The sequence below is a fragment of the Dendroctonus ponderosae genome, unplaced genomic scaffold (assembly GCF_020466585.1).
Source record: "Dendroctonus ponderosae isolate FM_Combo_2020 unplaced genomic scaffold, Dpon_F_20191213v2 Dpon_F_20191213_1, whole genome shotgun sequence".
Classification (NCBI taxonomy): Eukaryota; Metazoa; Arthropoda; class Insecta; order Coleoptera; family Curculionidae; genus Dendroctonus; species Dendroctonus ponderosae.
The window spans coordinates 47241598-47265746 of NW_026017110.1; the positions used below are offsets into that span (position 1 = coordinate 47241598).

General features: G+C 36.3%; 7 protein-coding genes across 13 annotated transcripts; 4 read left to right on the plus strand and 3 right to left on the minus strand.

Moving 5' to 3' along the window:
* Positions 1 to 2873: 2873 nt before the first annotated feature.
* Positions 2874 to 4197, minus strand: LOC109534219. Its single transcript, XM_019899800.2, has 6 exons — positions 4045 to 4197; positions 3663 to 3728; positions 3548 to 3601; positions 3384 to 3488; positions 3016 to 3189; positions 2874 to 2946 (listed from the first exon to the last, which is right to left on the minus strand). Coding segments are annotated over exons 1-6 (486 nt in total). The 5' UTR covers positions 4130 to 4197; the 3' UTR covers positions 2874 to 2944.
* A 2808-nt stretch (positions 4198 to 7005) lies between these two features.
* LOC109534216 (histidine-rich glycoprotein) lies at positions 7006 to 8556 on the minus strand. Of its 4 annotated transcripts, XM_048670444.1 has the most exons (9): positions 8433 to 8548; positions 8083 to 8223; positions 7828 to 7890; positions 7736 to 7771; positions 7572 to 7682; positions 7442 to 7513; positions 7342 to 7383; positions 7227 to 7289; positions 7006 to 7167 (listed from the first exon to the last, which is right to left on the minus strand). In XM_048670444.1, the coding sequence occupies exons 1-9, from the start codon at positions 8536 to 8538 to the stop codon at positions 7121 to 7123; spliced, it is 681 nt and encodes a 226-aa protein (XP_048526401.1). In that variant the 5' UTR covers positions 8539 to 8548; the 3' UTR covers positions 7006 to 7120. The 4 variants fall into 4 exon arrangements, with proteins under 4 accessions (XP_048526401.1, XP_048526403.1, XP_048526402.1 ...); XM_048670446.1 differs by lacking the exon at positions 8083 to 8223 and having other exon boundaries at positions 8433 to 8556; XM_048670445.1 differs by lacking the exon at positions 7736 to 7771.
* A 2488-nt stretch (positions 8557 to 11044) lies between these two features.
* LOC109534215 lies at positions 11045 to 13176 on the plus strand. Its single transcript, XM_048661288.1, has 10 exons — positions 11045 to 11179; positions 11336 to 11401; positions 11461 to 11526; positions 11642 to 11728; positions 11782 to 11880; positions 11936 to 11989; positions 12384 to 12428; positions 12482 to 12535; positions 12615 to 12898; positions 13001 to 13176. Exons 1-10 carry the CDS (start codon positions 11107 to 11109, stop codon positions 13130 to 13132), a joined length of 960 nt encoding a protein of 319 aa, XP_048517245.1. The 5' UTR covers positions 11045 to 11106; the 3' UTR covers positions 13133 to 13176.
* A 1350-nt stretch (positions 13177 to 14526) lies between these two features.
* Positions 14527 to 15096, plus strand: LOC109534212. The gene is made up of 3 exons (XM_019899793.2): positions 14527 to 14651; positions 14709 to 14929; positions 14989 to 15096. The coding sequence occupies exons 1-3, from the start codon at positions 14576 to 14578 to the stop codon at positions 15046 to 15048; spliced, it is 357 nt and encodes a 118-aa protein (XP_019755352.1). The 5' UTR covers positions 14527 to 14575; the 3' UTR covers positions 15049 to 15096.
* Positions 15097 to 15405: 309 nt separating this feature from the next.
* On the minus strand, positions 15406 to 19570 carry LOC109534211. Of its 4 annotated transcripts, none has more exons than XM_048661291.1 (12): positions 19420 to 19570; positions 19103 to 19232; positions 18884 to 18912; positions 18014 to 18074; positions 17490 to 17750; positions 17253 to 17435; positions 16791 to 17204; positions 16525 to 16722; positions 16166 to 16468; positions 15957 to 16112; positions 15708 to 15899; positions 15406 to 15656 (listed from the first exon to the last, which is right to left on the minus strand). In XM_048661291.1, the coding sequence occupies exons 1-12, from the start codon at positions 19487 to 19489 to the stop codon at positions 15506 to 15508; spliced, it is 2148 nt and encodes a 715-aa protein (XP_048517248.1). In that variant the 5' UTR covers positions 19490 to 19570; the 3' UTR covers positions 15406 to 15505. The 4 variants fall into 4 exon arrangements, with proteins under 4 accessions (XP_048517248.1, XP_048517249.1, XP_048517247.1 ...); XM_048661292.1 differs by having other exon boundaries at positions 16525 to 16725; positions 16791 to 17189; positions 19420 to 19569; XM_048661290.1 differs by having other exon boundaries at positions 15406 to 15653; positions 16525 to 16725; positions 19420 to 19569.
* A 458-nt stretch (positions 19571 to 20028) lies between these two features.
* LOC109534202 lies at positions 20029 to 20814 on the plus strand. Its single transcript, XM_019899776.2, has 3 exons — positions 20029 to 20294; positions 20361 to 20527; positions 20587 to 20814. Exons 1-3 carry the CDS (start codon positions 20093 to 20095, stop codon positions 20767 to 20769), a joined length of 552 nt encoding a protein of 183 aa, XP_019755335.1. The 5' UTR covers positions 20029 to 20092; the 3' UTR covers positions 20770 to 20814.
* Positions 20815 to 21410: 596 nt separating this feature from the next.
* On the plus strand, positions 21411 to 23070 carry LOC109534203 (sorting nexin-12). Its single transcript, XM_019899778.2, has 3 exons — positions 21411 to 21793; positions 22317 to 22537; positions 22614 to 23070. Exons 1-3 carry the CDS (start codon positions 21617 to 21619, stop codon positions 22717 to 22719), a joined length of 504 nt encoding a protein of 167 aa, XP_019755337.1. The 5' UTR covers positions 21411 to 21616; the 3' UTR covers positions 22720 to 23070.
* Positions 23071 to 24149: the final 1079 nt, after the last annotated feature.

A 24149-nucleotide genomic window follows, 5' to 3' on the forward strand; every position in this document is an offset into this window, starting at 1 on the left:
AGGAGACACTTGATCCTAAAACTGTGGCAAGTTTCGTGAAATTAGCCGAAAATGTTGGTTTTGCAACCTCAGCAAATATCGGTCTCAAAATCGATCCTCCATCAAATTTGCCGAATATTTAGAAAACACTTGGCTCTAAATACGCGGTAAGTTACATAAAAATCACTCAAAACGCTGATTTTTGCCAGCTTGACTAAAGTGGGTCTCAAAATTGATCAAAATCGGTCGACCAGTAGACCTGGTTACTTAACTGCGCTCTTGCATTTAAAAATTCGCATCATTCCAACTAAAGCAAGCAGCAAATATGAATTTTTACAGCATTTAGCAGACTTCGTATGCCAAAGGTTTAGAAAGTTTTATAAAAATCACTTAAAATCCTGATTTATTCCAAGTCAGTAAATGTCAGACTAGAAATCGATATTTTCTCAATCGCGCTCCTCTCTTTGAACATTGGAAAGTTTTTAGCTAAAGTAGCCAGCAGTCTGAAATTTCTACTATGGATAGAGGAGACTTAACGCCAAGGAATCATGAGGTATTATGAAAATAGCCCAGAATCCTGGTTTTTCGGAATTTTCCAAATGTCGGTCTCAAAATCGATGTTGTTACCCACGCGCGCTCTCTCTTTCCGACAGCTAAGAGTTCTAAACTGAAATAGCCAACAAGCTGAATAGCAATTTGCACTGTTTATAGAGGATATGTGGCTCTATATAATTGAAAAATATTATAAAAATAACCAAAAACTCTCATTTTTACCAAGTTGCTAAATGTCGGTCTCAAAATCGATGTTTGTACCCAAGCGTGCTCTCCCCGTCAAACAATCGAAAGTTCTAAACTGACGCAGGTAAAGAACTCAAATTTTGACTATCTATAGAGGACACTTGACTCTAAGGAAGCGCAAAGTTTCACATACAATAACGCAAAATGCTGATTTTTACCAAATTGGGAAATTTTGGTCTAAAAATCGATGTTTTTACCCAAGCGCGCTCTATCATTTAAGTGGTCAAGAGTTCCAAACTAAAGCAGCAAGAACCTGAAATTACTAGCATGTTCAGAAGATACTTGACCGGAAGAAAGGAGAAAGTTTTATAGCAATAGCCCGAAATCCTGATTTTTGCTTTGGTTGGAAAGGAAGTTGGAAAATGCTAGTCTCAAAATCGATGTTTTTGCTCAACCGCGCTCGCTTTTTCAGAAAATTAAAAGTTCCAACCTCAAGCAAGTAAAAACTCTGAAATGCTTACTATGCATAGAGGAGACTTGATTCTAAAAAAGCTCAGAGTTTTATAAAAATCACCGAACACTCAGTTTTTTGCCAAGTAGGTAAATATCGCTCTCAAAATCGATCTTTTTAACTAACCGCGCTCTCTCCTGTAAGCAATCGACAGTTCCAAGCTAAAGCAGGCGGCAATCTAAAAATCTGAAATTTTTACTATGTATAGAGAACATTTGACCCTTAGAAAGCCAAAAGTTTTATGGAAATCGCCAAGAACTCTGATTTTTACCAAGTTGGTAAATCGGTCTGAAAATCGATGTTTTTGCAAAAACGGGCTTCTTTTTAAATTATCTTCCGAAAATTTAAACTGTAACTAAATCACGAACAAATCTGCAATTTTCCTAATGTATAGATAACACTTTATTCTAAAAAAAGTTAAAAATTTTGCAATGCTCACTCAAGATTCAGATTATTAACTTGGTAAATATCGGTTTCAAAATATATTTATTTTGAGCCTATTTAGGTTATTGGGTTTATCGGCCAATAGATAGAGGCAAACAATTGTTCTTGGGCCAACTTTTCAGCTATATTTAAATCATCGTCAGTGCTGTAAAAAGGAAAATAGGGTGGCTTCAGTGTTAAATATTGCAAAAATAATAAAATATTTACATAGTCGTCAATAAAAAAAATAATTGAGTCACATGAAAAGAGAACCTAACAGAAGATTTAAATCAAGTATAAAGGTACAAAGGAGAAGGTCATGCATATTTATCAGTAATGTAAACAAACAAAAACGGAAAAAAAAATTTTACCCAACCGCTTGAACCAACTTCTGAAAAGTCTCATCTGAAAGTTCTCTTATATTTAGAAGACACTTGACACTAAAAGTGCTGAGGGTTTTCTAAAAAACCGCGCCAAATATGAAATCTTGACTGGCTTTGGTATCAGAGTTTAAGTTTCGTCAGAATCGCAGAAACTGAGAAAAAGCAAAAAAATCCAATTCGCATGTACGTAGGCAAAGTAAAGTCTCACAGACCAAGAGAAGGCAACAAATGAAGATATTTCTTTTGCATGCGTCTTCGGCAACAAGCAGAAAAAAATACCTTCAATTCCAATCATTTTGACCGACTTGCCAACGAATTTTATAAAAGAAAATGTGACTTTAAGCAGTCAATACAGCCCTGTTTTCGAATCAGTCAATGTTTTTTGCGGAAACCCTATAATTTTTGAAATGTTATGGCAAAAACAGGTGTACACTTGAAATATTCAAAAAATTGTAAATAACTATCTGAAGTAAGGTCGATAGCAAGGTCGCTTTGAGGCCAGATTTCGTGCAGCTTTTACCAATTCTAGTTCAAAATTGTTTTGACGTTAAAACTTTCGCACATTTGTATTCAATTTATATCATGCTTAACCATTCGAACACCCATGCATCCTGATGGACGCGTGACCAAATAATTCCTATTGTTGTTTTCGGGTAAAACCAGGCAAAACCCATTATGTAAAACATATAGCTGGATAATTGGCGCAAATTGTGACTCAGGCTGATTAATGTTGTTCACTGTCATAGTCCATCAAGAACAACGAACGCACTTTGATCAACACCATCGGAAAGTTTAATGGAATAATTAGTGAATGGATGGAATGAAAGCAAATAATCGAGTGGGTGTTAAATTGCCTTTATTCAGTGCATCGGAAAATTGCTGCTAAATTCGCCAGAGGAGCTGGATGTCTTTCTGCAAACAGAACACCAAATTCAAAATTTTTCGCCAAAGCAAAATTCAATGTTCCGTTAATTGACTTACACTTCGCTGATAGAGAAAGGGGGTTTTGGGTCAGATGGATTAGTTCATAAGGGGTGATTCCATAGAATACTCTGTCGGGTACGACGAATTGTATAATTCTGAGCGACACTGCCAGAACGGTTCTGATCACTCTTCTGATAACGCCAAAGACTGTGTCCAGAACAGTGCGAGGTCCTAAAAAAACTGTGTAGTATTTGCCTTTTCAGCAAAAATACGCATACAACTGCGCAAATTATCAAACTCTTAAGCAACTTCTAGTGCTTCCGTGTCCATCTAAGGGAAGGGCTCAAACGCTCGAAATAACCGTGGTAAAAGTCAAAGTGCTTTGGATATTTTTGCGCAACACTCTGTATATGGGAATCAGTTACCATAGTTGTAGCTCAGTCCGTAGCTTCCATAGTTGCCATATCCGCCTCCATAACTGGGGTAACTTCCATATCCTCCATAGCCTCCCAATCTACCAGACATCAGGCCTGCAAAATTTATTTTTTCAAAAATTGGACTTTAAAGCCCAGTTGCTGAAGCTCCTTACCAAATCGGCTAGTTGCTTCCGAACCGCCGCCTTCAGTGATATCAGATTGAACATCTAAGCAAGTAAAATTATATTTAGTTAATTTATTATTTATTAAATTTTTTTAAATGCATACGCCTTTTCTGTCGGTCAACGATGTCTTCGGTTTGCATGGAAACATCCCCATTGGAGTATGCGTCAGCTGCAATAGTACAATACAATCTATTCAATTTCATTTATTTTGCTTTTAATTTATCTTTTATCCGCTTTTATTGCCAACAGTTTGAATGCCAATTTGAGTTAAAGGCGAAAGCTACAGTTTAGAGAATGAAGAGAATCTAAGAAACTAATACAAAATGAATTTAAAATGAAGTAATTGAAGGTTGAAAAATTTGGATTTAGATAGTCAAAGAAAATAGTTTAACAAAATTAAAAACTCTTAGAGAAAAATTCAGAGTTTGTTAAAACAATTACAAAAAAAAACGTGAACTTTTTGAGAAAACTTTAATACTCTTTACCTGCATATTTGTCCTGATAGAGGAATTGGGCGGAAGTACCAGCCAAGAAGAACGGCACCAAGTAGATGAGAGCTTTGGCAACCATGGTCGATTTCTTTGTTTTTGCTTAGGGTTTTCCGACTTAGGAAACTGATATACCAAAAATTAAGTCGTACCGGTATTTATACTGTTTTTTTTTTTTAATTAATCACGCGAGCAGTAAAATCATGTTATACGACTTTGCTTGAAATAATAAAATTTCGTAATTTCAATTAACATTAAAACTGCAATAGTTTTAGTGATAACAATACCCAATTAAACATTGAGAGATATTTTAAAGCCAATCGGACAAGTTTCTAGATTGTCAGGTCAAAACAACAGCAATAATGCGGACTCTGAAACTGCATTTTTTGCACGGGTGCAAACTCAATTTAAGTTATCCAGATTTTTTCGGATCAGAAATACTGGGTTAGAAGTATTTTTATATTAAAATATCATAACGTCAGTAGAGGATATTTTGGAAAATTGGCAGCTTTGGAAAACAACAGCAAACATTACTATCTAATCGGGAGTTAGATTACTAGTTTTTTTGTATCATAATAAAAAAATCGCTCACTGTATTCTAGTCTAGAAAGTGGCCGTAATTACTGCACCAAATCAATCAGGGTCATTTATTTACTCGATTTGTGACGAGTATTTCAAAAAGAATAAGAAAAGTTTCCCGGTGGAAACATAAGAAAAGTATACAATAGATCCTCCCCATTCCCCCTAAAATTAGGTTTACATTATTTAAGGTGCAAAAAATTAATATTCTCTAAAAAAGGAGGGAATTGCAAATTTTCAAAATATTTGATCCGTAACTGTCCCCGATAGCGCACAAATATTACAGTAATATTTTTTTGAAATATTTAATGTAGATCTGACGCGACAGATTCTTATATATTTAAGAAATATTTTTTTTTAATATTTATTTGACATTTAAATCAGATATTTAAGAAATATTTTTTAAAATATTTATTTGACATTTAACTCAGTTACTTAAAAAATATATATTTTTTAATATTTATTTGACATTTATATCAGATATTTAAAAAATATGTTTTTTAAATATTTATTTGACATTTATATCAGATATTTAAAAAATATATTTTTTACATATTTATTTGACATTTATATTAGATATTTGTTTCATTAATATTAATTAACAACCACCCCTTGGGTATTCAGCCAGGTCGATTTTTTAAATAGTGCAATATTTTTGTCAACTCGATGATACTTTTTGATCTGCATGTGCACGGCTGGGGATTCGAACTTCGGACTTTGAGTTGGTAGGTTATTTTCCTGAGTGTGTAATGATTATTATAATTTTCCTTCCTAGGTTCCCTAGGGGACAACAGCGCCATCATCAGATTAAAATTCAAAACAAACCCATAATTGGGAAACATTTGATTCTTTATAGGCTTAGCTGTCTTCAAAATTTCATGTTTGTTTGAATTATTCTAATTCAGTTAAGTAATACTGTTATATGAAATAGACACGATATTTTTATTTATTTTCGACAAATTTTGTTAGTCTGGTTTAATAAACACCATATTTTCAGCATTTAATAAGGGTCTCAGGTGTTAGTAGTAAAAGAGAATTTACTTTCACGTACCCTTACTTTTCTGCTGCGAAATTTATTTTCGACCAATTTTTCTATATACCGTGGATATACAATAAATATTAATAATTAAAAAATATTTATTTTTGCTGTAAACTATTTACCATTAAGTGACTAATGAAAATTGAGATAATATGTTTTAAAGTTTGTTCACAGTTATTAAAAATAATATATTAGTAACTTTTTGGGAGTTAATGGTGTTATATATAGGTACAAAAGTATTATGTACTAAGAAACATTATTATTAATTTATTTGTTTCATGCCAATTAAATATTAAAAACAAATATTGTTTTATAATATTTAAAAGGTATTGTCTTTTGCTATGAAATATTTACCAAACATATAAACATTTGGTAAATATTTAGTAAATATTTATGTAATATTTTGTGCTATCTGGGGTAGTTACTATTAGAGATAATGATATTTTCTTGCTTAAATTACTATAATTATACCTCGAAACGGGTGCATTTTAAGACACATGGTTATAGGAAGAAAATGTATACTAATTATGAAAAAAAACTCGAATGTAAATTTTATTTTTGCTTCTAAACCCTTAAGGGTCTTTACCCCTAAACTTATAGTTGAAAAGTATTTAGATTCTCTGCATGGCCACAGAAGATATCATGTCTATCCTGAACTGTTTTCGAAATATTAACGTTTGAAAATAGCGATCTTTTCCTTTCGGAGAACTTTTCATGTAGAGAAATATGGAAAAAAACGCATAATGTATGTACTTTATTTTCTACACACACACTTTATTTCTTTATTAATTGTGAATTTAAATTATAAAATAAATTAGTTGATTCTTTGGCTAGCTTGAAAAAATAGAAATAACACACTTTCAATCAGTTAATCCTAGACTTCAACGCAACAAGGGTGATTTCTTGAAGTTTGAAAGGAAAAAAGCGTTTTTGCTTCGCGGCGTTTAGCACCTTCAAATTAAAAGTTCCTGAACATGAATAATTTACTCTTGATAGTTGAGAGATTTAATCCAAATAATTAACAGTTTTTGAGACCGAGAATTAACTTTTTGACCATATTCCTGCCAATATGAAGAGCAGCAGAATAGAGGAAGAAAACTTGAGAATTTTTCAGCCCTTAGACTGTCGTGGAAAAGAGCAAAAAGGCGCAACACCAGCTCTGAAGATTGCCATTCGTGCATGTGAAACGTTGGGAAGAAATTAATTTCCCCAAACGTCATCACTCCCCAAAACTCTGCAGTTTCAAAATGACGAAAAAGCCTTGAAAAAGCAGCAATTTGTAGACTTTTTGGGTACATTTTTTGCGGGAAAAATTGTGTGGATACAAAGGAAACGAATCGTTTAGCATACTGGTATTTATTGCTCCAAATAAGTTCATTAAACACATATATTGAGGATATTATTTCATCCAGTCCCAGTCCAAAGGCCGCCTAGTTCTGGAACATGTTGAAGGGATTAGTAATGATGCATCTTGGAAGATTCATGTTCATGGATCGCATGATCTGGAAAAATCACACAGACACTTAGATTTAGGGAAAGCTTTGAAGTCTTAAACTCTTACAATGTTTTCCTGCGGATCTGGACCCAACAGCTTCTGCAGAATGCAGGGTGTGATGGGCATTACCTGGAAAAAGGCCCAAGTTGATGTTAAAGACAAAGAAACCTTTGAAGCTTACCATGAGGGTGAATCAGATGTTCGAGTCCATGGGCTGCAGCAACTGTAAAACCAAAAAAACATCAGAACTGCGTTTCCAGTTAACAATGTCATAAATCAACCTCTTTGATGGGCTTCCAGCAGTTCAAGTGCATGTCCGGCTGTGAGAGTTCCAGCTCTGTGAGCGGCAGCGGCTGCAAACAAAAGCAAACAAAAATTATTTTAAAAAAATGTTGTTTGGCTGTTAAATACCTCGGTGATGGGTGTTCAGCAGATGGTGAAGACTGGCTCTCTTGTGCTCCTCATGAGATATTGGCCAATACCTGGAAGCATGGCCAGAATGCTCGGAACTGCTACCAATATCTGGAAGCGACGAAAATGGTTAATAGGAACAGGAAAATTTGGGGAATCCTTACTTCTTCTGTGGATGTTTTCCAAGTGATGAATGGAATCTGATGAAATTAAAAAATATTGAAAAGAGCGACGCTGGCAAAATGTCGAAAAGTACCTTTTATTTCGTATTCCGCCCTTGCCAGTTCTTCGGAATTGGTGTGCGCATGATGCTCGTGAGCTGTAAGCAGAAATATTAAGTAAACAGTTTTTTTCTGTAAAGAAACGTTGTTAATTTTTGCAATATTTATGATAACTCGGTTCAAAGGAAGGTAAATGAAGAATGGAAAACCGCTGGAAGCTCTTGATCCAAAAGACGCAAGTCGAAAGGAAGGACAAACTAAATCCCAATCAGCATATTCCAACTATGTACCTCTATCTTCCAGTAGGAAGTTGGATGATGTGTCAGATCCAGAAAGTGGACTTTTACGGTTTGACGGTTTACGCTTAACCAAATGGTATCTAGTCGTCCTTTCTTTGGGCCATTCCACGTCAACTGCAGCATTTAGTTGGGCTGAAATAATCTTCAAAAGTACTGAAGAGTTGAAAACACTGACGAAGATGTTATGAGGGAAATGACGAAACAAAGCTGGAGAATTAGTGAAGAACCGCGTGAAGCTAAATTGGATCGAATGAAGCAGCAAATCTGTCTGAGATTGTTCAGGAATGAAAATCTAGTAAAAACAGCAATTGAAAAGTACAAATAAATAGAAAAACTCTTACCATGCCCATAGTGGTTGGCAAAGGCAGCAGCCAAAAGAGCTGAGAAAGTGACCAAAAGTGTGAAGCTAGACATGTTGCTGAACCAGAACTGTGATACTGAAAACATCGATGTTGAGGCGATATTTATATGAAAATTTTGTTAATTAAATTTCTATTTTATGGTCGTTTTTACTGCTCAATAACTCCATAATGGCTTAACACATTTTTTATGTTTATTAAATTTGTATTGTTTCATTCATAGATGATTTCAATTGGTTTGGCAGTAAATTCTCGAAGGTTTTAATTGAATTCGGCAATTGTTTTTTAAATGTTTTTTTGTTCCTATCTTGGGAATTATCGAGGAAAATATTTATTGAAACTTTCCAGCAGTAATTTTCAGTAAAATTGGTTTTTCATTTAAAACTATCGTCGCTTGACTTTGTCACACTTGTGGTGAAAATTTGAAATCGTTAGTTTTTGTGGTTGAGAAGAGAAAACTTTTTGCTTGTCCGCGTCGATAACTAACCTTTACTCATTGGATTTTACCAGAAATTCCTAACCTTGAAAAAGCTAGAAGCACAAATATGAGATGGACAAGTCTTTTAGGTGCAACCACTCATATCTCAAACACGTTTCAAAATTTGGGCGTAACAGGATATTTTTAAAAGAGCCTCTTCTTAACTGCCTTTTACTAATTAGTTTTAATCAGGAATTAAAAAACCTTTAAATTTTTAGAGACACAAATATGAGAAAGAACAAGTCTTCTGAAGGTTCAACCACTCAAGTCGGGAAAACGGTTGAAAATCTCTGATGTTAATAGAATCCTTTCAAAGAGCTGTCTATTGCTGCATGGCTTTATCAGAAATTCATAACCTTTAAAAACATACAAGTGAAAATGTCCATATTGAAAAAGCGGCCAAATTATAACCTCTTTTATCTCGGAAACGGTTTGAAATATTTAAATAAATATTTGGACCGTTTCAATTGAGCCACTAAGGAATTGTACATTTTCCAGTTAAACTTTTTCCAAAAATTCTTAACCTCTAAACCGATAGAAGGAAAAATGTCAAACATTTAAGAGACCGTCAACATTGAAAGTTTTCTACTTTGGAACGGTTATAAATTTTCACATTGTGTAAAAAAATGTTCTCTAAAACGTCTAGAGAGCTTTTGTTCCTAGAATTAGAACAAAGAAGGAAAAAACATATTGCATGATATTGTCGATTTGCAGAGCTTCTAAGTAAAAACAGTTCAAAATATGGGACAGCGTAACAGGATATTTCTGAAAGAGCGTCTTCTTAACTGCCTTTTAGTAATTAATTTTAATTAAGAATTCCTAACCTTTAAGTAGTTAGAGGCACAAATATGAGAAACAAGTCTTTTGAAGGTTCAACAACTCGAATCGGGAAGACGGTTGAAAATCTCTGGCAAGTTAATAGAATTCTTTCAAGGAGCGTATATGTGTGTATATGCCTATAAAGAGCACTTCCTTATAGCATGGGTTTTATCAGAAATGCATAAGCTTTAAAAACATACAAGTGAAAATGTCCATAAAAGCGACTAAATTATAAACGCCTCCATCTCGAAAACGATTTGAATTATTTAAATAATTATTTGGATCGTTTCAATTGAGCCCCTAAGGAAGTGTACATTTTCCAGTTAAACTTTTTCCAAAAATTCTTGACCTCTAAACCGAAAGAACGAAAAATGTCAAACATTTAGGAGACCGTCAACATTTAAAATCTTCTACTTTGAAACGACTGTAAATTTTGACATTGTTCAAAAAAAATCTCTAAAACGTCTAGAAAGCTTTTGTTCCTAGCATTAGAACAAAAAAGGAAGCGAAAGAAGGAAAAAACATCTTGCATGGTAATGTCGATTTCCAGAGCTTCTATCTCAAAAACGGTTCAAAATATCTAAATAGGCGTTAAGACCTTTTCGATAGAGCGCCCCAAGAGTTAGCCTTTAATGCTTAGACTTTATCAGAAAATTCTAACCCCTAAAAAGATAGAAGGAAAATTGTCCCGTTGAGAGAGACCGTCAAAGTTTAAAAGCGTATATCCCTGAAACGGTTGAAACTACATGACTAATAATTCGGATGTTTTTGATAGATTTACTAAAGAACTGTCTTTCGCCAAAGAAACTCTTTGAAAACTCCTAACCTATAAAATGTAATAAGGAAAAAGAGTAACTTTTATGGTACTGTCGGTCAAAAACGACTGAAAATATCTAATAACCGATTGCTAATTTTCTAGTAGATATCTAGTGTTCATATTTAATTAGTTTTGAATTTTTTTACAGTTTTTATCTATTTTTTTATTTAATTTTCTTTAAATCTTCCCTTACACTTTATGCATATTTAATAATTGTTTAGCAATGTTTTACGTTTAGTTAAAGTTAAATTTTTCCAGCTTTTTAATCCCTGTTCATGTAGAGCTTTTGCATATTATTTCAATTAGTCGAATGAATTGTGACTTTATCAACTATATTTAATCAAACTTTATCGGCAAATAAAAAAATAACTCAATTCAGCCTAAAATCAATTAATCTTGATGAAATTCAACGTTACAATAAAGAACACTTAAATATTCTGTCGCAATCAAAATCTGAGCAATAAATTGGAAAACAATTTATAACTTCAATAAAAAATCAGCATTAAACACAATGAAAACATTCGTTGTCGGCAAAAGCAACGATGGCAATCGCAAAATTTGTTATCCTGACCATTTGCGTTCTACAGAGCCTCGCACGGCCGGAAATTGAACCAAGTAAGCCTGAAGATCACTATTACGTTTATTTATACCGAAAATTTTCCAATTTTCCTGAATAGTTAACGCCATGTTTGCCTGTGGTTTATTTTAAACCACAGGTGGTGGTTTAAAGCCTGCTTTGCAAATATATCCAATCTAAAAACACTGTTGTAGATTATGAGAAGAGAATAAAACGTGCTTCTGAGCTAAGGGGCGAAGAAGCTGAAACTGATGCGGAAGGTAATACGAAATAGCTGCTCGTTCTGAGCGCTCAGAACTCAACGACTTTTAATTTGCAGCTGCCAGGTTCGATTTCGTGGAATCCGATGAGGACTTGGACAGTTCATTCGACCCATATTTGGGAGGTAAATGAGCGTAATTGTTTAAAGTTATTCAATCGACTGGAGATTTTGTTAAAACATTCAATTACAGAATTCGTAGAAAAATTTCCTTTAATGCTATTTTCATGCTTATTTCCAGCTGTTACTACTTCGTTTAATCAAAAACCCAATTCTGAAGTCGAGCCCAACGAAGCCCAATTCGGCTCAACTCAAAATCGAGGAATTAGTAAGCAATTAATACGAAACTGCACTCGGGTAAAAAAACGTTGATGTTTTCAGATCTTCGCAGCTTAATCTCGGCAAAACCCGGCGCTGAAATCCAAGAAAAACCTTCGAATCCTTCCACTAATCTGCCCGAGACCAACTCGCAGGCGGATGGTAATTCTCAAAATTCAGCCTCAAAGTTTCGTTAAAAAATCCTCAATTCTTTCAGGTTTGGCAAGAATTGAGAATGACGACCAGGTGGAAGAGGCAGCTGTAAATACAGGTCTGAATTCTGCTTAAAACACATTCTTGTCTCAAGTTATTTTTCATATTTTTCGCTTAGATTCTTCATTTATTTACAACCACTTGTGATTTTATTGGGAATAATATCGATTTTTGTTCAGTTTCGTCTCGCATGGTAAAAGAATGACCCCCATTTTGGCAAATCCTATCCGTCGTTTAACTGATTATGTAATGTGGATTTCAGCCAAATTCAGCAAAATCTCAAGCAAATTGCCATCGCATAATCAACAAAGCCCATCCAGAATTGTAACAATTGGCTTTAAAAATGCAATATAAAATATTGAAAATTGCCGTAAAACTTGAAGATTTTAACTAAAATTAATGACATTTTCTATTAGCAAACAAAATTCAGTTAACTAAGTAATTAATTGTAGGCCTCCGCAGCTTACCGTCAAAAAATACTGGCGAAGCAGAAAATGGTAAGTTATACAAAAGTTAGTTAATCAATCTTCTAACCACGATCATTTTGCAGAACTTCCTAGCAATTTCGTCGACAAAAAAAGCTTGGAAGAGTTATTGAAAAAAGGTAAGAACTCGAAGCGACGCACAGTTTGACGCGGACAGCTTCGAGAAGAAATCCAGCCTATCCTAGACAATTCTTTTAGCTCTAGCACCTCTGCTTGCAACCATCAGAAGCATTCAAGATCCGCAAGTGCGATCCCTCCTTGGAGCGATAAAAGCCCCAATCAACGTAGTAAAGAATGTGGGAGAGGGTGCATTCCAAATAGTCGAAAGTTTCGTGAAAGAGCTGTTAACCCACATTGGCCGCATTCTGCATTGGATCCTCCCCAGTTGGATATACCAAGCCATAATCCCTAGGGAGATTGTGAGGTTGGTCGAAGAGGAGAGCGAGATGAGAAGGATGAGGCTTGCTGCCAGAGCCTATGAGGTTAGAATTGACAATTGGCTTTTAATTCATCTGCAAATTTAAATTCGTTTTCTTCATCTTTATGATTTTTTTACAATTTTAATGTTTTAATGGCATTTTCAGGTTAATTTTGGGCGGCCCATTCAGCAAATGTCCAATGGGGCTCCCATGGAACTTCCTGTTCAGTACAGGCAACAACTCAAATATCCAAGAGTTTCCACTCGTATGCATGGAAAGCAGAATAGAGTAGAATAAACTTGAATGTATTCAAAATATTTTTAATAAAGTTGTTGCATATTTTCGCTTTATTTTATTTTAGCTGAATCCTTATGGAAACTCACTATTTGCTGCGGAAATTTTGTGGCGTTTATTCACGCATATTCAAACAGATTGCTAGTTTTCATTAATTTCAATGTCTTTTGGTACACCGCTGAGCTTCCAGTATGTTTCTTTTGCGTTATTTTTCTCATGGCTTGAATTTCCTCATTTGCAAGTTATGCATTTTTTTGCCTAATTATGAGGATTTATTCCTGTTTGTTATGTAGTTGCGTCTGTAGTTTATCAGCAGGTTTTCCCCTTTAAAAGAAAAATATTAAAATATATTTGCGCCCTATATTTTAAAAATTTGCTGCGACCAAACCAAATGAGGTCAGAATCTAGTCGCAGCATCTATAGAAAATATATCACTATTACAACGGCAAAAGTTTCATAAAAATCGCCCATAATACTGATTTTTGCCAGCGCCGTAAACGTGGCTCTGAAAATGGAGGTTTATACACAAATGCGCTCTCTTTTTTTTTTATTTCTTTGGACCGGACTAAAGGAAATCAGAATATGAAATTCGCATCATCTGTAGAAAATATTTGGATCTTACGCTGACAAAAGCTTCATAAAAATCGCCCAGAATAATGATTTCTGCTAGCATCGCAAACGTGGCTCTTAAAATGGATGTTTTTACACAAAAGCGCCCTTTCTCTTAAAAATGTATTTAAACCAGACTAATGGAGGTAGAAATAATATCAAATTCGCACCATCTATAGCACATGTCTGAGTCTAACAATGGCAAAAGTTTCTTATAAATCGGCCATAATTCTGATTTTTGCAAGAGCCGTAAACGTGGCTTTGAAAACGGACGTTTATACACAAATGCGCCCTTTTTTTATTTCTTCGGACCAGACTAAAGAAGGTTGAAATATGATTTTTTTTTTCTATAGCAAATATATCACTCTTACGATGGCCAAATTTTTATAAAAATGACCCATAATTCTAATGTTTGCCAGCGTCGTATACGTGGCTCTGAAAATGGAAGTTTATATACAAATGCGCCGTCTTATTTTATTTCTTCGGACCGGACTAAAAGAGGTACAAATATCAAATTCGCATCATCCCTAATCTTAATCTTATGATGACCAAAGCTTCATAAAAATCGCCCTTAATCCTGATTTTTGCCAGAGTTGTAAACGTGGCTTTGAAAATGGACGAAGATGATTCCCGGAAATATTCTGAGCTCAGTCTTAACTCAATCAACTTTCTGAGCAACGAACACCAAGTTGTGATATTAAAGAAATCCCTTGTGCAAAAACCCCCATTAATTTCAATACATACGTTATATGAGTCGATAAAACAGCGGTAAATTTTAATTAAATTGCCGATAAATCCAATACATATGCGAACTTGCGCGAAACAATACGTGTAATCATGCTACCGGCTCAGAAGATGCTCATCTGGTTGCTCGCAGCTGTGGCCCTTGTTTCCGCTCAGTATGAAATTTCTGGTAAGCTCCCCTGATCCTTTCAACCCGATTATTCCAGATCATATCCAACGATTGCAGATTCTAATGCCCAGACGGCGTCTGGGGGTGTTTTCTCCACACTATTTGACGGTATATTGGGAGCGCCCTTCTCTCTAGTGGAGAGTATCATCAGAAAGCTCATTGTAGCAGCAATGGAAGTTATTGCAACCATTCTACCCAGATGGGTGTTGGAAAGGGCTATTCCGATGCCCATTTTGGAAATGCTGGATCAGAGCCAGACGATTTTGGGAGGAACTAGGGTGAGTTAACTGGTTTGGCTCAAAAAGTTTTTGATTTAAATTGAATTAAAATGTTGTAGGACTATGGCGACACTCTATACCGAAGTGCGTATCGCTCAGCAAATAAAGCATACAACTGATCCATTAGAATATTTGAAATCTCATTAAATCGCGGCTGCTAAGTTCTAGTTTATTGATTTTTGTCCAAAATATCCTCAACCCTCAGATAAACTAATAAATTTGTGGGGTTTTTCGAATGTTGCAGTCGATTACACTTAGTTAATCTATGATTACACCCCGTAGCAATTCCACTAGTCATCCTATAACTTGCCCTGCAGGTAAGAGTGAGACCAACATAGCGAATGGCATGGAAACAAATGTGTCCTTGTCACGCTTTGTTGATATACCAGGGTCAATCATTTACTACTTCAATTTGCTAATTCATTCATTAATCATCCAAGTAATTAAGGTTTAGAATAATGTATTTAAAGACAGTAAAGTTGTGAAAAATTCTATTTTCAACACGTTTATATTAAAGTGCTACAAAAATGGCTGAGGCAAGTGGGATTTTCAGGTCATTTTCGCTTAAAATCTATTCTATCTTCTTCCTGGGTAAATAGCATCGGAGTCATCCTCTGTCTCCTGTCCAGTAATCACTTTTCTTATTGCGTCTGCCCTTTTCTTTCCCCTTTGAATAATGCCCTCTAGTACCCTACCAGGAAATCTGATAATTTCTGTAAGAAGACTGCTGGAAAAAATCTAGATTATCTGCAGAAATTTGCCAGAAAATTAACATTACTTGTCCGATTCTCGCTTCATTCTGTTAATGGTGTTTAGGTCTTGTTCCTCAGTTTGAGGATTTCTCAGATAATCAGATGTAAAATGATTAGCTGTTTGATAAATCCAGCCAGCTACTGTAGAGGTTGCTTTGGCTGCCAACATGCCCACAAGAGTGTCCATTAGCACAAAACGTCGTTTTCTACTCACAATCCTGGAAGAGAGCTATTGAAAATCCCTAAACACATCTAGTGTGGGAAAATGTGCTTACTTTTTCCCCTCAATTTCTACTTCACTGTCATCAGTTTCCTCAAACTCCTCAAGACTGGGTGGGGATAGATCCGGAACTGTTAGGAAGTCCCCAATGGATTTTCTGGCAAGATCGATTTTCAATTTAATGGCACGAAGAATCTCCTCACCATTTCCGCTACAAATAAGTGCCGTCTTGCAAAATCCGCCACCTTAAACCGTTAGCCTTACTTGTACGGCAAGAGTTGTCGTTTGAAGAGAATCGCTTCTTCAAACCATTTCTTCAGCTGAATGGAAATCGCTTCGAGCAACTCCCTCAAAAACATTTTAATGACTTCGAATTGATCTTCAGCGCTCCTTCTTTGCCTGCTTAAAGCGGAAGAAATCCTCTGCAAGCCCAAGTCGACGTTTTGCCCCAATTCTTGGATCGTGCGCCCGATCAGCTCTTTTGTATTGGCCAGCACTTGCAAGGTACCATTTTCCATACCTTCAATGAAGATGTTCAAGGATGTTTTGCCTTCAGTTTCTTCACCACTACAATATGCTCATTAGGTGCTAGATGCGCTTAGGGTTTGAGAAACGGCACTTACTCAATGTCCCTTTTCCTTCTCAATGAAAATATATCAGTTAGATCAAAGACCACATCCAGAATTTCCGATACACTTTCAGTTAAGTTAGTGAGGCCATTTAGTCCCTTCACCAGAGGGTTTGCAGTAGTCGCATTGCTAGAGGGAGGTTGGGGGTCGTGCTGGACTGGGTTACTAACATCTTTTGGTTCTGTAGTCTCCCTTCTCCAGATAAATTTAACTCTCAGATTTTCACTGACCCACTACAGGAAATATAAATCTACACTCACCCTTCTGAGGATCTACGTCCTCTTTCCAGTCTGTACTTGTAGACTTGCACAAGACGAGGGATTTCTTGCAGAGTTTTCAACACTTGCCCCTTCACCTTCTCAGTCACATCCAAAATGACTCTTTTCACTTCAATCAAGGTCCGATCCAGTGAGGACTTGAATTGCGCAACACTGCCCAGAGGGTCATTGAAGATGTGCCGGATTATGTATAAAACCTTTTTTAAAGCGGATAAGATGGTTTGCACCGCTTCTTTGCCCTGAGGGCTCAAGGATTGGAAAATGTCGCTGACTATGAATTCGGTATCCATCAGAAATACTACCAGCAATTGTTTAACTTCTTCTAGATACTCTAAAATTGGAATGCCTGGTGTGCTTCGTCTGATCCTCTGAACCGTCTGGCTGGAATTGTCGAAGCTGGATTTTTCGGGGTGTTTTCAATCTCTGAGTGAAAATCCAACTTACTTGGTATCCTCTGAGGCTGTTTCGGATGGATTTAAACCCTCAGAAGCCATCGCAAAGGCCACTTTCACAGCTTTCCTGGCCGCATCCAAACCCGCGTTTATTAAGCTTTTGGTTCGGTTAACTAAACGGCTGTTGATATTTTGAACCAGGCCTACAAGCTCTTCGAAGGTTGTTTCTGGATTTCTGCAAACACAGTTTTTAGAAGCTACCGCCGCTGGGTTTTCCCAGGAGACTCACTCATCTTCAACGTTTCGCCTGAATCTGTAAAGGTCATCATCATCGTCATAGTAATAGTCGTCCTCATCGTCGTCATCTTGACAGTTTTTGCATAAGCTTTCGCTGATATTATTCACCTTTTCCACCATGATTTTCACCTTTTTTGCCAGTTCGCCTGCTGCTTTGGGTACTGACAGCACTTCCTTGAGCTTTTTCAGATAGTCGTCCAATCCAGAGCGTTTCTCTTCTTTATCTATGGAGCGTTTTTCTCTGATGATTCCACTAAAATTAGTCAATTTTGGAGGTTTCGAGGTGTTGACGATGGAAGAGATTTTATTTTAAGTAGTGATGGGCGAAACGGCACTGGACCGGCTCTTTTAAAAGATGCTACAGGTAATAATATTTCTGCTTATGTGCATGGTCAAAGGAAGCTGCGGTCAACCCTTAGACAAGGAAAGAGCATCCCTTCCTCAGGATCTTTAAGACAACCCGACGAGCCCATCACTATCTAAAAGAAAACTGTCTCCGTATGAAAATATACTAACGGAAGTTCTGAAGATGAAGGTTTCTTCGTTGGTTCAACTGAAGCGTTGGATGATTCCGTATCTAAATTGAAGAAATTGGGTTCAAATTGCTTGGCTTAAAAACATCTAGAGCGCAGACAAGTTATAAAAGTGGTTCGTGATGTTAAGCCTTGATCAGATAGTTAGACTTGTTGCGATAAATTTGCGTCCTAAAGTTGCCCATTATTAAACTGAATTGCATCCCAAAGTACACAGCTGAAATAATAAAAATCATCCCTCCCTGGTATGTACACAAAAAATGACACGGATGGGCTGGTTCCCATGGCAAGCGCTATGTTTGTCTCCCTCTTGACTGCAGAGTCATCTCTTTCGAATCCAGCCGGTTTGCTACGGGGTGTAATCAATTGCAATGGAATGTAAAATTGAAATAAGCAAAGTTATAAAATAGTGAAAGTAGTGGAAAATTAATTAAAAAACAGTGCTGACAAATGTGTGTGAAAAGTGAAATAAGTGTGTGTGGGCTGGAAAAAGTGGTGCTGTGTAAGGTGCAAGAGAAAAGAATCACAAACATTTAAAGATTTATTGAGCAGCGGATGAATCAAAACAGGTCGCCAAAGCCGGAGACGAATTTTGCGACGGACATTCTATGGGGCGCATTTTCCTCCAGATTGATGCCAAATGGTTTCAATAACTTTGTGACAACCGTGTCCACCATTCTGAAAACCTTCTCCATATTCAACATCTTCACAGCTGGCAGAATAAGGTGCCTGATTTTTTTGATGATTTTAGCGACAAAATCTTCAATAGATTTTATAATCTTTTCCAACTTTCCACCAATATTGAAATTTTTCACTCTTGTGGAAATGCTTCTTAAAGGCCAGCTGTCTATACCTGCATTTTCCACGCTGGAACTGGAAGATCTGAAAGAAAGAACAGTTTTCATGGGTAATTTGATAGAAAATTGCTGGTCTAGATAGCTGATTAAATTTTCGGATGAGCCCGACTTCAGTGGCTATAGACAAAAAATTACTGTTTTTGTGCGAAAATTTTTCAATTCTTCAAACAATTAAAATTAAAAATTATTAAATTATTATTATTTATTAAAATTACCGTTTGCTCCTCCAATTGTTGAGATATGGAACAACTGCGTCTTTGATATCGCCAATAGAGGTGCTTGCAGAAGTCAGCGATTCCAAATGCTCCTCAATGTCCGCAAACTCCAGTTCACCAATGGAACCTCCTGGAAAAGTTACAATCTTTTTCACAAGTATTTATTTAAACAACAACGCGCAGAAAATGGAGTAATGCGTTATGTACACTAGCCGTTCTGTTTGCTTGGAAAACCCCTGAAACTGTGCATTTTTTGCTTAAATCTGATTATTTTATTCATCGACTTGCCGGTAACATGGTTAAGTTTTTTTACTTACCATACGAAGCTGCAGCGATCGCACTCAACCCAATCCCGATCAACAACAGAAAACCGACGTGTTTGGCCATTTTCAGTGTATTGACTGCAGACTTTTAGAAAATTGCGCCCTATTTGATGGTTTTAGCGTCGGAAAAAATTAAGTCTTTCCACGTTTTCCATTATAATAAACAGTGATAAAATCAAAAACATATCAATTTTTTATGTTTATTAGGTCGTATTGCTTTAATGGCTTTTTTAACGAGTTCAGGTTTGATAAGGAAATGCGTCTTTCAAAATCCGCAATGCCAAGCAATCAGCTAATAAACCACAAAAATTATTTTTCACACGTCAGTGTATATGGAATTTATTGTTAACCCCCGGTATCAAACACCCTACTCCATTAGCCTTCTTTGTCCAAGCGCATTGGTTGACTGACAGGTTGCCATAGAAACCATGGCGGGGAGTTCAAATATTTCGATATACCAGGGTTAATCAGCTGGAAAAATCTTTAGAAGACCTCAAGTCGCACACACCAACTATCCGTTTTTTTTTTCGAACAATTTCCGACTCGTTCTTGGGTTGTTTTATCAATAAATGTCCACGTCTGGGGGGGGGAGGTTTCCATAGAAGCATGTTGTTTACCATCTTTCACCTCTTTAGTGTCAAGATCAGTATTCGAATAATTCAGCGGTATGAAAGATTGCGCAAAACATCCAGCTAAAACAGATTCGCTGGAAAGTTTGCAGGCAAAATGCTGGCAGGAGACCTACAAGGGCGAAAGCCGAAAGTGGCTGATTCGAGATGCGTCTGGAAAATCGCCTCAAGGGCCACTGTGTTCTACTATGAAGGAAACTTACGTTTCTCCCAGTAAAGAAGAAAGTGAAAAGAATATGGGTGAGAATAAAGCGGTTTATTGGGGAAATTTGACGCGATTTTGAGTGTTACTGGGGATTTTTCCAGGTAAACGAAAAGAGTATCTTCTAAAGAAATTCCATGAAGAAGCGGCCGCAGAATTGAAGCAGTCTGAAGACATTCAACAAACCAACGACTACTGTACAGAATACGATGGGAATTTTAAAACTAAAGGGTTTCAACCAGATGATCAGTTTTACATGAAGGACACTGAGGTATAAATTACAGAAAAATGTATTTAACAATTTTTCCATTCAACCGCATTCTTCGACAGCAATTCAAGGAATTTCCTCTGTATTCGTCGGCCCCACTCACATACTACAGCTACAATCAACAGAAGAATCCTAAGGATATCCTGCCTGGTCTTACAAGGATTACTGATCCTCAGAGTATTTTCAAGAGAAACGGCCAATTCAGCAAACCAATAGCAGAGTCGCTTGACTATGTCGAGCTGTAATGAAATAAATAATGCAATTTAAAAAAATATATGTGCGTATACGGGGTGATCTAATTTTTTTCACAAAAATTAATAGCGAATAGCGAAAATACGTTGAAAAGTTCCTATAAATTCATGTGGGCAATTGCTTTGTTGCAGAGGTTCGAAAATGTGGGTATTTAGATTTTTCGTTCTAATTCTTCACATGAAAATTTGGATTTAAGTTCCATTCTATGATCTACATGGCTTTATTTAGCAAGTTTGTTTCATTGTACTTGCAGAGTGCTGCTCTTTTACTGGTTGGGTTTATTTACTACTGCAAACTTTTTTCTGGTGTATCTCTGGAATTTAGTCACACCTTTTTTAATTCCTTTTTCAAATTAGAAACATTTTAATCTCTTGTATTTTATTCGCACCTTCCACTCTTTTCGAGTTATTTGCATAATATCGAAACAATGCACACTATGTAATTTTGCCAGAAATCCATATCTGGTTATTCTGGTTTTATTATCTTGGAGAGGTTAACCACCTGATTCATTTTGCCAACTAAAATTTGATCATGCTGTATACGCGAATATACGTATTACGTCAGCTGCTGAATTTTAACCGTTTTTCGTCAGTAGGTACTCGTGGATCGCGTCACAGTTTCGATAAACCGCGCCCAATAAAACATTGTCTCCCAGACATTGATGACAGTGACGTTAATCAAAGTTTCTACAGATTTCTCTTGATTCTTCGTGTTTTGGGGGGTGTTTTGTCCGATTACACCTCATTTGGGTTCAAGCTCGCCAGTGTTTTCCCCTTGTGAATAACAGGGTTGATTTATGTGGGCGGACTGCAAGCAGCGTGTCTAGTAAATCCGTTGATAATGATGGCCGAATCGGACACAACCTCAGAAGCCATCAAAAGGCTGAACGTTAAAAAACAAACTCTGGATGATGCTTACGCGGCCCCTGCTAATTTTCTGGAAATCGACGTCGTTAATCCGGTTACCACCATTGGGGTGGGCAAAAAACGTTTCACTGACTATGAGGTGAAAATGAAGGTACGTTTTAACCAACCATCTATAAGTGTATTGGGGCTGTTCCTTCAATAACAGCCAATCAGGGCCTGATAAGAACAGTGTTTGCTCTTCATTTCCTTTCCATTTATTTGCCTGATAACCTTAAGTCAATGAGCTTCTTTAAAGTGTCTATGAAGTCGTTTGAATCATGTTCAAATCACACTGCCCAAGGTCTAGTTCAGAAAATCCTTTGTGTTGTCAGCAAATTAATTACTTTCAGGGTCTCAAAATTCAACAGTTAAGAAACTTAAAAAATGACTCCTGACAATGGAATTTAGTTTATAAGTTTCCGGAAATGTAACCGTTGGTTTCACCTCAAGATACGGTTTTTTTAGATGTTAGTATCTTATCTAAATGCTGTGTTTATATCAGACAAGGAATGTCTGTCTGATAAATTGCTTATAAAATACCTAAATCGAGGTAAAAGGTATCGCCAACTTACATAAAGTAAAACAATGCACATCATTATAGTCTGCAACTAACTGTAGGTATTCTGTTGTTTCAGACCAATTTGCCGGTGTTTAAAGTGAAGGAATCGAGTGTTCGAAGAAGATATAGCGATTTTGAGTGGCTGAGGAACGAGCTGGAGCGAGACAGTAAAATTGTAGTCCCCTCATTGCCAGGGAAAGCGTGGAAAAGGCAGCTGCCATTTAGGGGCGACGATGGAATATTTGAAGAAGGATTTATTGAAGATCGAAGGAAAGGATTAGAAGTTTTTATTAATAAGTAAGTAAAGTGTTGCAGATCTTTCAAGAAACGGCGTTTTTTTGAGGCAAGTCAATGATTGAGGGCATTTTTTTAGAATTGCTGGACATCCGCTTGCCCAAAACGAAAGATGCCTACACATGTTCTTGCAAGAGCCAGCCATCGACAAAAACTACGTCCCAGGCAAAATTCGCAATACATAATTTTTAGGATATTAAAATGTTGATTTCTACTCCAATTACATGTTGTGTGAATAGTTGTTATCTCCAATCCACAGTTATTTTACGCATTGTAATTCGGCACTTTATAATACAATATTCCGATATGAGTTAATTCCATTCTATAACGCGATGCAAACTGTACGTATATATGTTTTAAGTGATTGATATTGGATCTGTATAGTTTATTCCGAACAAAATTATTTTCCGATGTAAGAGTAAAATATTCAAAATATATTAGTATGCTTTAATACGGTTTGTATGTATAGTGTTATGATTTATGTTATACTGAAGCGAATTGTGTACTACTTACTCAAAAATAAATTTATATGCTCACGTTTGGTGCCTCATTTATATATGTTTTTTTACTATCAATTAGTGGTAGTTTTTGAAATATTTTTTCGCATCCGTCCAGTTGTCTGAGCGTGCCAATCAGCCATCCTCCCATATATTACCGGAAAAAGATGAGGTTAGGTAATGTCAAGTGTTATTGTGACAAATTTCCATTAGCGTACTTTAAAAACCCTCTTATTTGTTGAATTCAACTGTGTTTTGAGGAAAAAGATCGGTAAGTAGCTCCTAATTGTCAAATAGAAGTGTTAAGCTGATTCGATTCCACCAGAAATAGTGCTTGCCTCTGTGCTGGCGTTCCAATTTAGAGCTTGTTTAAGGAGCCCCAAACCTTTAATAGAAGGTGCTTGTGTGCCCAAACCTTGCAGGCGCAAATATCTTTGGTTTTGTAACAATTGTGCAAAATATGGTATATTCAGTTACTAGGCCGTAATACTTCGTTATGGCTAAAGCAAATCCCATAGGCCTCAATATAAAACACTTGTAAACGATTCTGGTGTCGTTAAAGGTTTGCTGAATTGCGGTTAGCGAATGGGGTTTTTAATTCGCTATCCAGTCGTGAAAAAACGGGAAATGTGGCCCAAATGGTTTTTGAGAGAGACCAAAAAGACGGCGTCGTGTTTGAGTTCGTTTAGTGCCGATTACCCAAGTTGGTCAAACCCCCGTAAAACTGAAATTTAGCGTCCTGTGTGAAAACTCCTTTAATTTCCCAAATGGTGTTTCACTTCTTATTCAAAGCCTATTGCCCAAGTTTGCTAAAAATGCTATAAGATCTCGCAGTGGTAACAAAAGAAGCGCTATGGTTCAAATGGTTTTTGGATATGACTGAATAGACGCAGTCTTGTTTGAACCGATTGCCAAAGTTTGCAAAAACCGCTTTGAAAGTTCCGTGTTAGTTAATAACCCATCAAAATTCGGCGAATTTTAAACGACACTGGCACTGGTTGAAGAGTTTGCCTCAGCTATTTCCCTTTTCTACCAGCATCCAAATACATATATCTCATTAAAACCCTCCACGTACTCTACATGGGCTTATCCAAACTCACCTTATACCAGAGCTGTAG

Excerpts from the sequence above, each read along its gene's own strand:
- LOC109534212 (XM_019899793.2), top strand. The coding sequence starts at position 14,576 with ATGCTACCGGCTCAGAAGATGCTCATCTGGTTGCTCGCAGCTGTGGCC. Across the intron at positions 14,652-14,708 it reads CGCTCAGTATGAAATTTCTG|ATTCTAATGCCCAGACGGCG; the intron begins GTAAGCTCCCCT and ends CAACGATTGCAG. Across the intron at positions 14,930-14,988 it reads CGATTTTGGGAGGAACTAGG|GACTATGGCGACACTCTATA; the intron begins GTGAGTTAACTG and ends AAAATGTTGTAG.
- LOC109534203 (XM_019899778.2), top strand. The coding sequence starts at position 21,617 with ATGATGGCCGAATCGGACACAACCTCAGAAGCCATCAAAAGGCTGAAC. Across the intron at positions 21,794-22,316 it reads ACTATGAGGTGAAAATGAAG|ACCAATTTGCCGGTGTTTAA; the intron begins GTACGTTTTAAC and ends CTGTTGTTTCAG. Across the intron at positions 22,538-22,613 it reads TTAGAAGTTTTTATTAATAA|AATTGCTGGACATCCGCTTG; the intron begins GTAAGTAAAGTG and ends GCATTTTTTTAG.
- LOC109534219 (XM_019899800.2), bottom strand. The coding sequence starts at position 4,129 with ATGGTTGCCAAAGCTCTCATCTACTTGGTGCCGTTCTTCTTGGCTGGT. Across the intron at positions 3,729-4,044 it reads CTATCAGGACAAATATGCAG|CTGACGCATACTCCAATGGG; the intron begins GTAAAGAGTATT and ends GTACTATTGCAG. Across the intron at positions 3,190-3,383 it reads CGGACTGAGCTACAACTATG|GACCTCGCACTGTTCTGGAC; the intron begins GTAACTGATTCC and ends CAGTTTTTTTAG.
- LOC109534211 (XM_048661289.1), bottom strand. The coding sequence starts at position 19,489 with ATGGCCAAACACGTCGGTTTTCTGTTGTTGATCGGGATTGGGTTGAGT. Across the intron at positions 18,913-19,102 it reads AACAATTGGAGGAGCAAACG|ATCTTCCAGTTCCAGCGTGG; the intron begins GTAATTTTAATA and ends TCTTTCTTTCAG. Across the intron at positions 15,657-15,707 it reads ATGAAGCGAGAATCGGACAA|CAGTCTTCTTACAGAAATTA; the intron begins GTAATGTTAATT and ends GATTTTTTCCAG.
- LOC109534215 (XM_048661288.1), top strand. The coding sequence starts at position 11,107 with ATGGCAATCGCAAAATTTGTTATCCTGACCATTTGCGTTCTACAGAGC. Across the intron at positions 11,881-11,935 it reads GACCAACTCGCAGGCGGATG|GTTTGGCAAGAATTGAGAAT; the intron begins GTAATTCTCAAA and ends CAATTCTTTCAG. Across the intron at positions 11,990-12,383 it reads AGAGGCAGCTGTAAATACAG|GCCTCCGCAGCTTACCGTCA; the intron begins GTCTGAATTCTG and ends AATTAATTGTAG.
- LOC109534216 (XM_048670444.1), bottom strand. The coding sequence starts at position 8,538 with ATGTTTTCAGTATCACAGTTCTGGTTCAGCAACATGTCTAGCTTCACA. Across the intron at positions 7,683-7,735 it reads GGAAAACATCCACAGAAGAA|ATATTGGTAGCAGTTCCGAG; the intron begins GTAAGGATTCCC and ends CGTCGCTTCCAG. Across the intron at positions 7,514-7,571 it reads GCTGAACACCCATCACCGAG|CCGCTGCCGCTCACAGAGCT; the intron begins GTATTTAACAGC and ends TTTTGTTTGCAG.
- LOC109534202 (XM_019899776.2), top strand. The coding sequence starts at position 20,093 with ATGAAAGATTGCGCAAAACATCCAGCTAAAACAGATTCGCTGGAAAGT. Across the intron at positions 20,295-20,360 it reads AGAAAGTGAAAAGAATATGG|GTAAACGAAAAGAGTATCTT; the intron begins GTGAGAATAAAG and ends GGATTTTTCCAG. Across the intron at positions 20,528-20,586 it reads TTTACATGAAGGACACTGAG|CAATTCAAGGAATTTCCTCT; the intron begins GTATAAATTACA and ends ATTCTTCGACAG.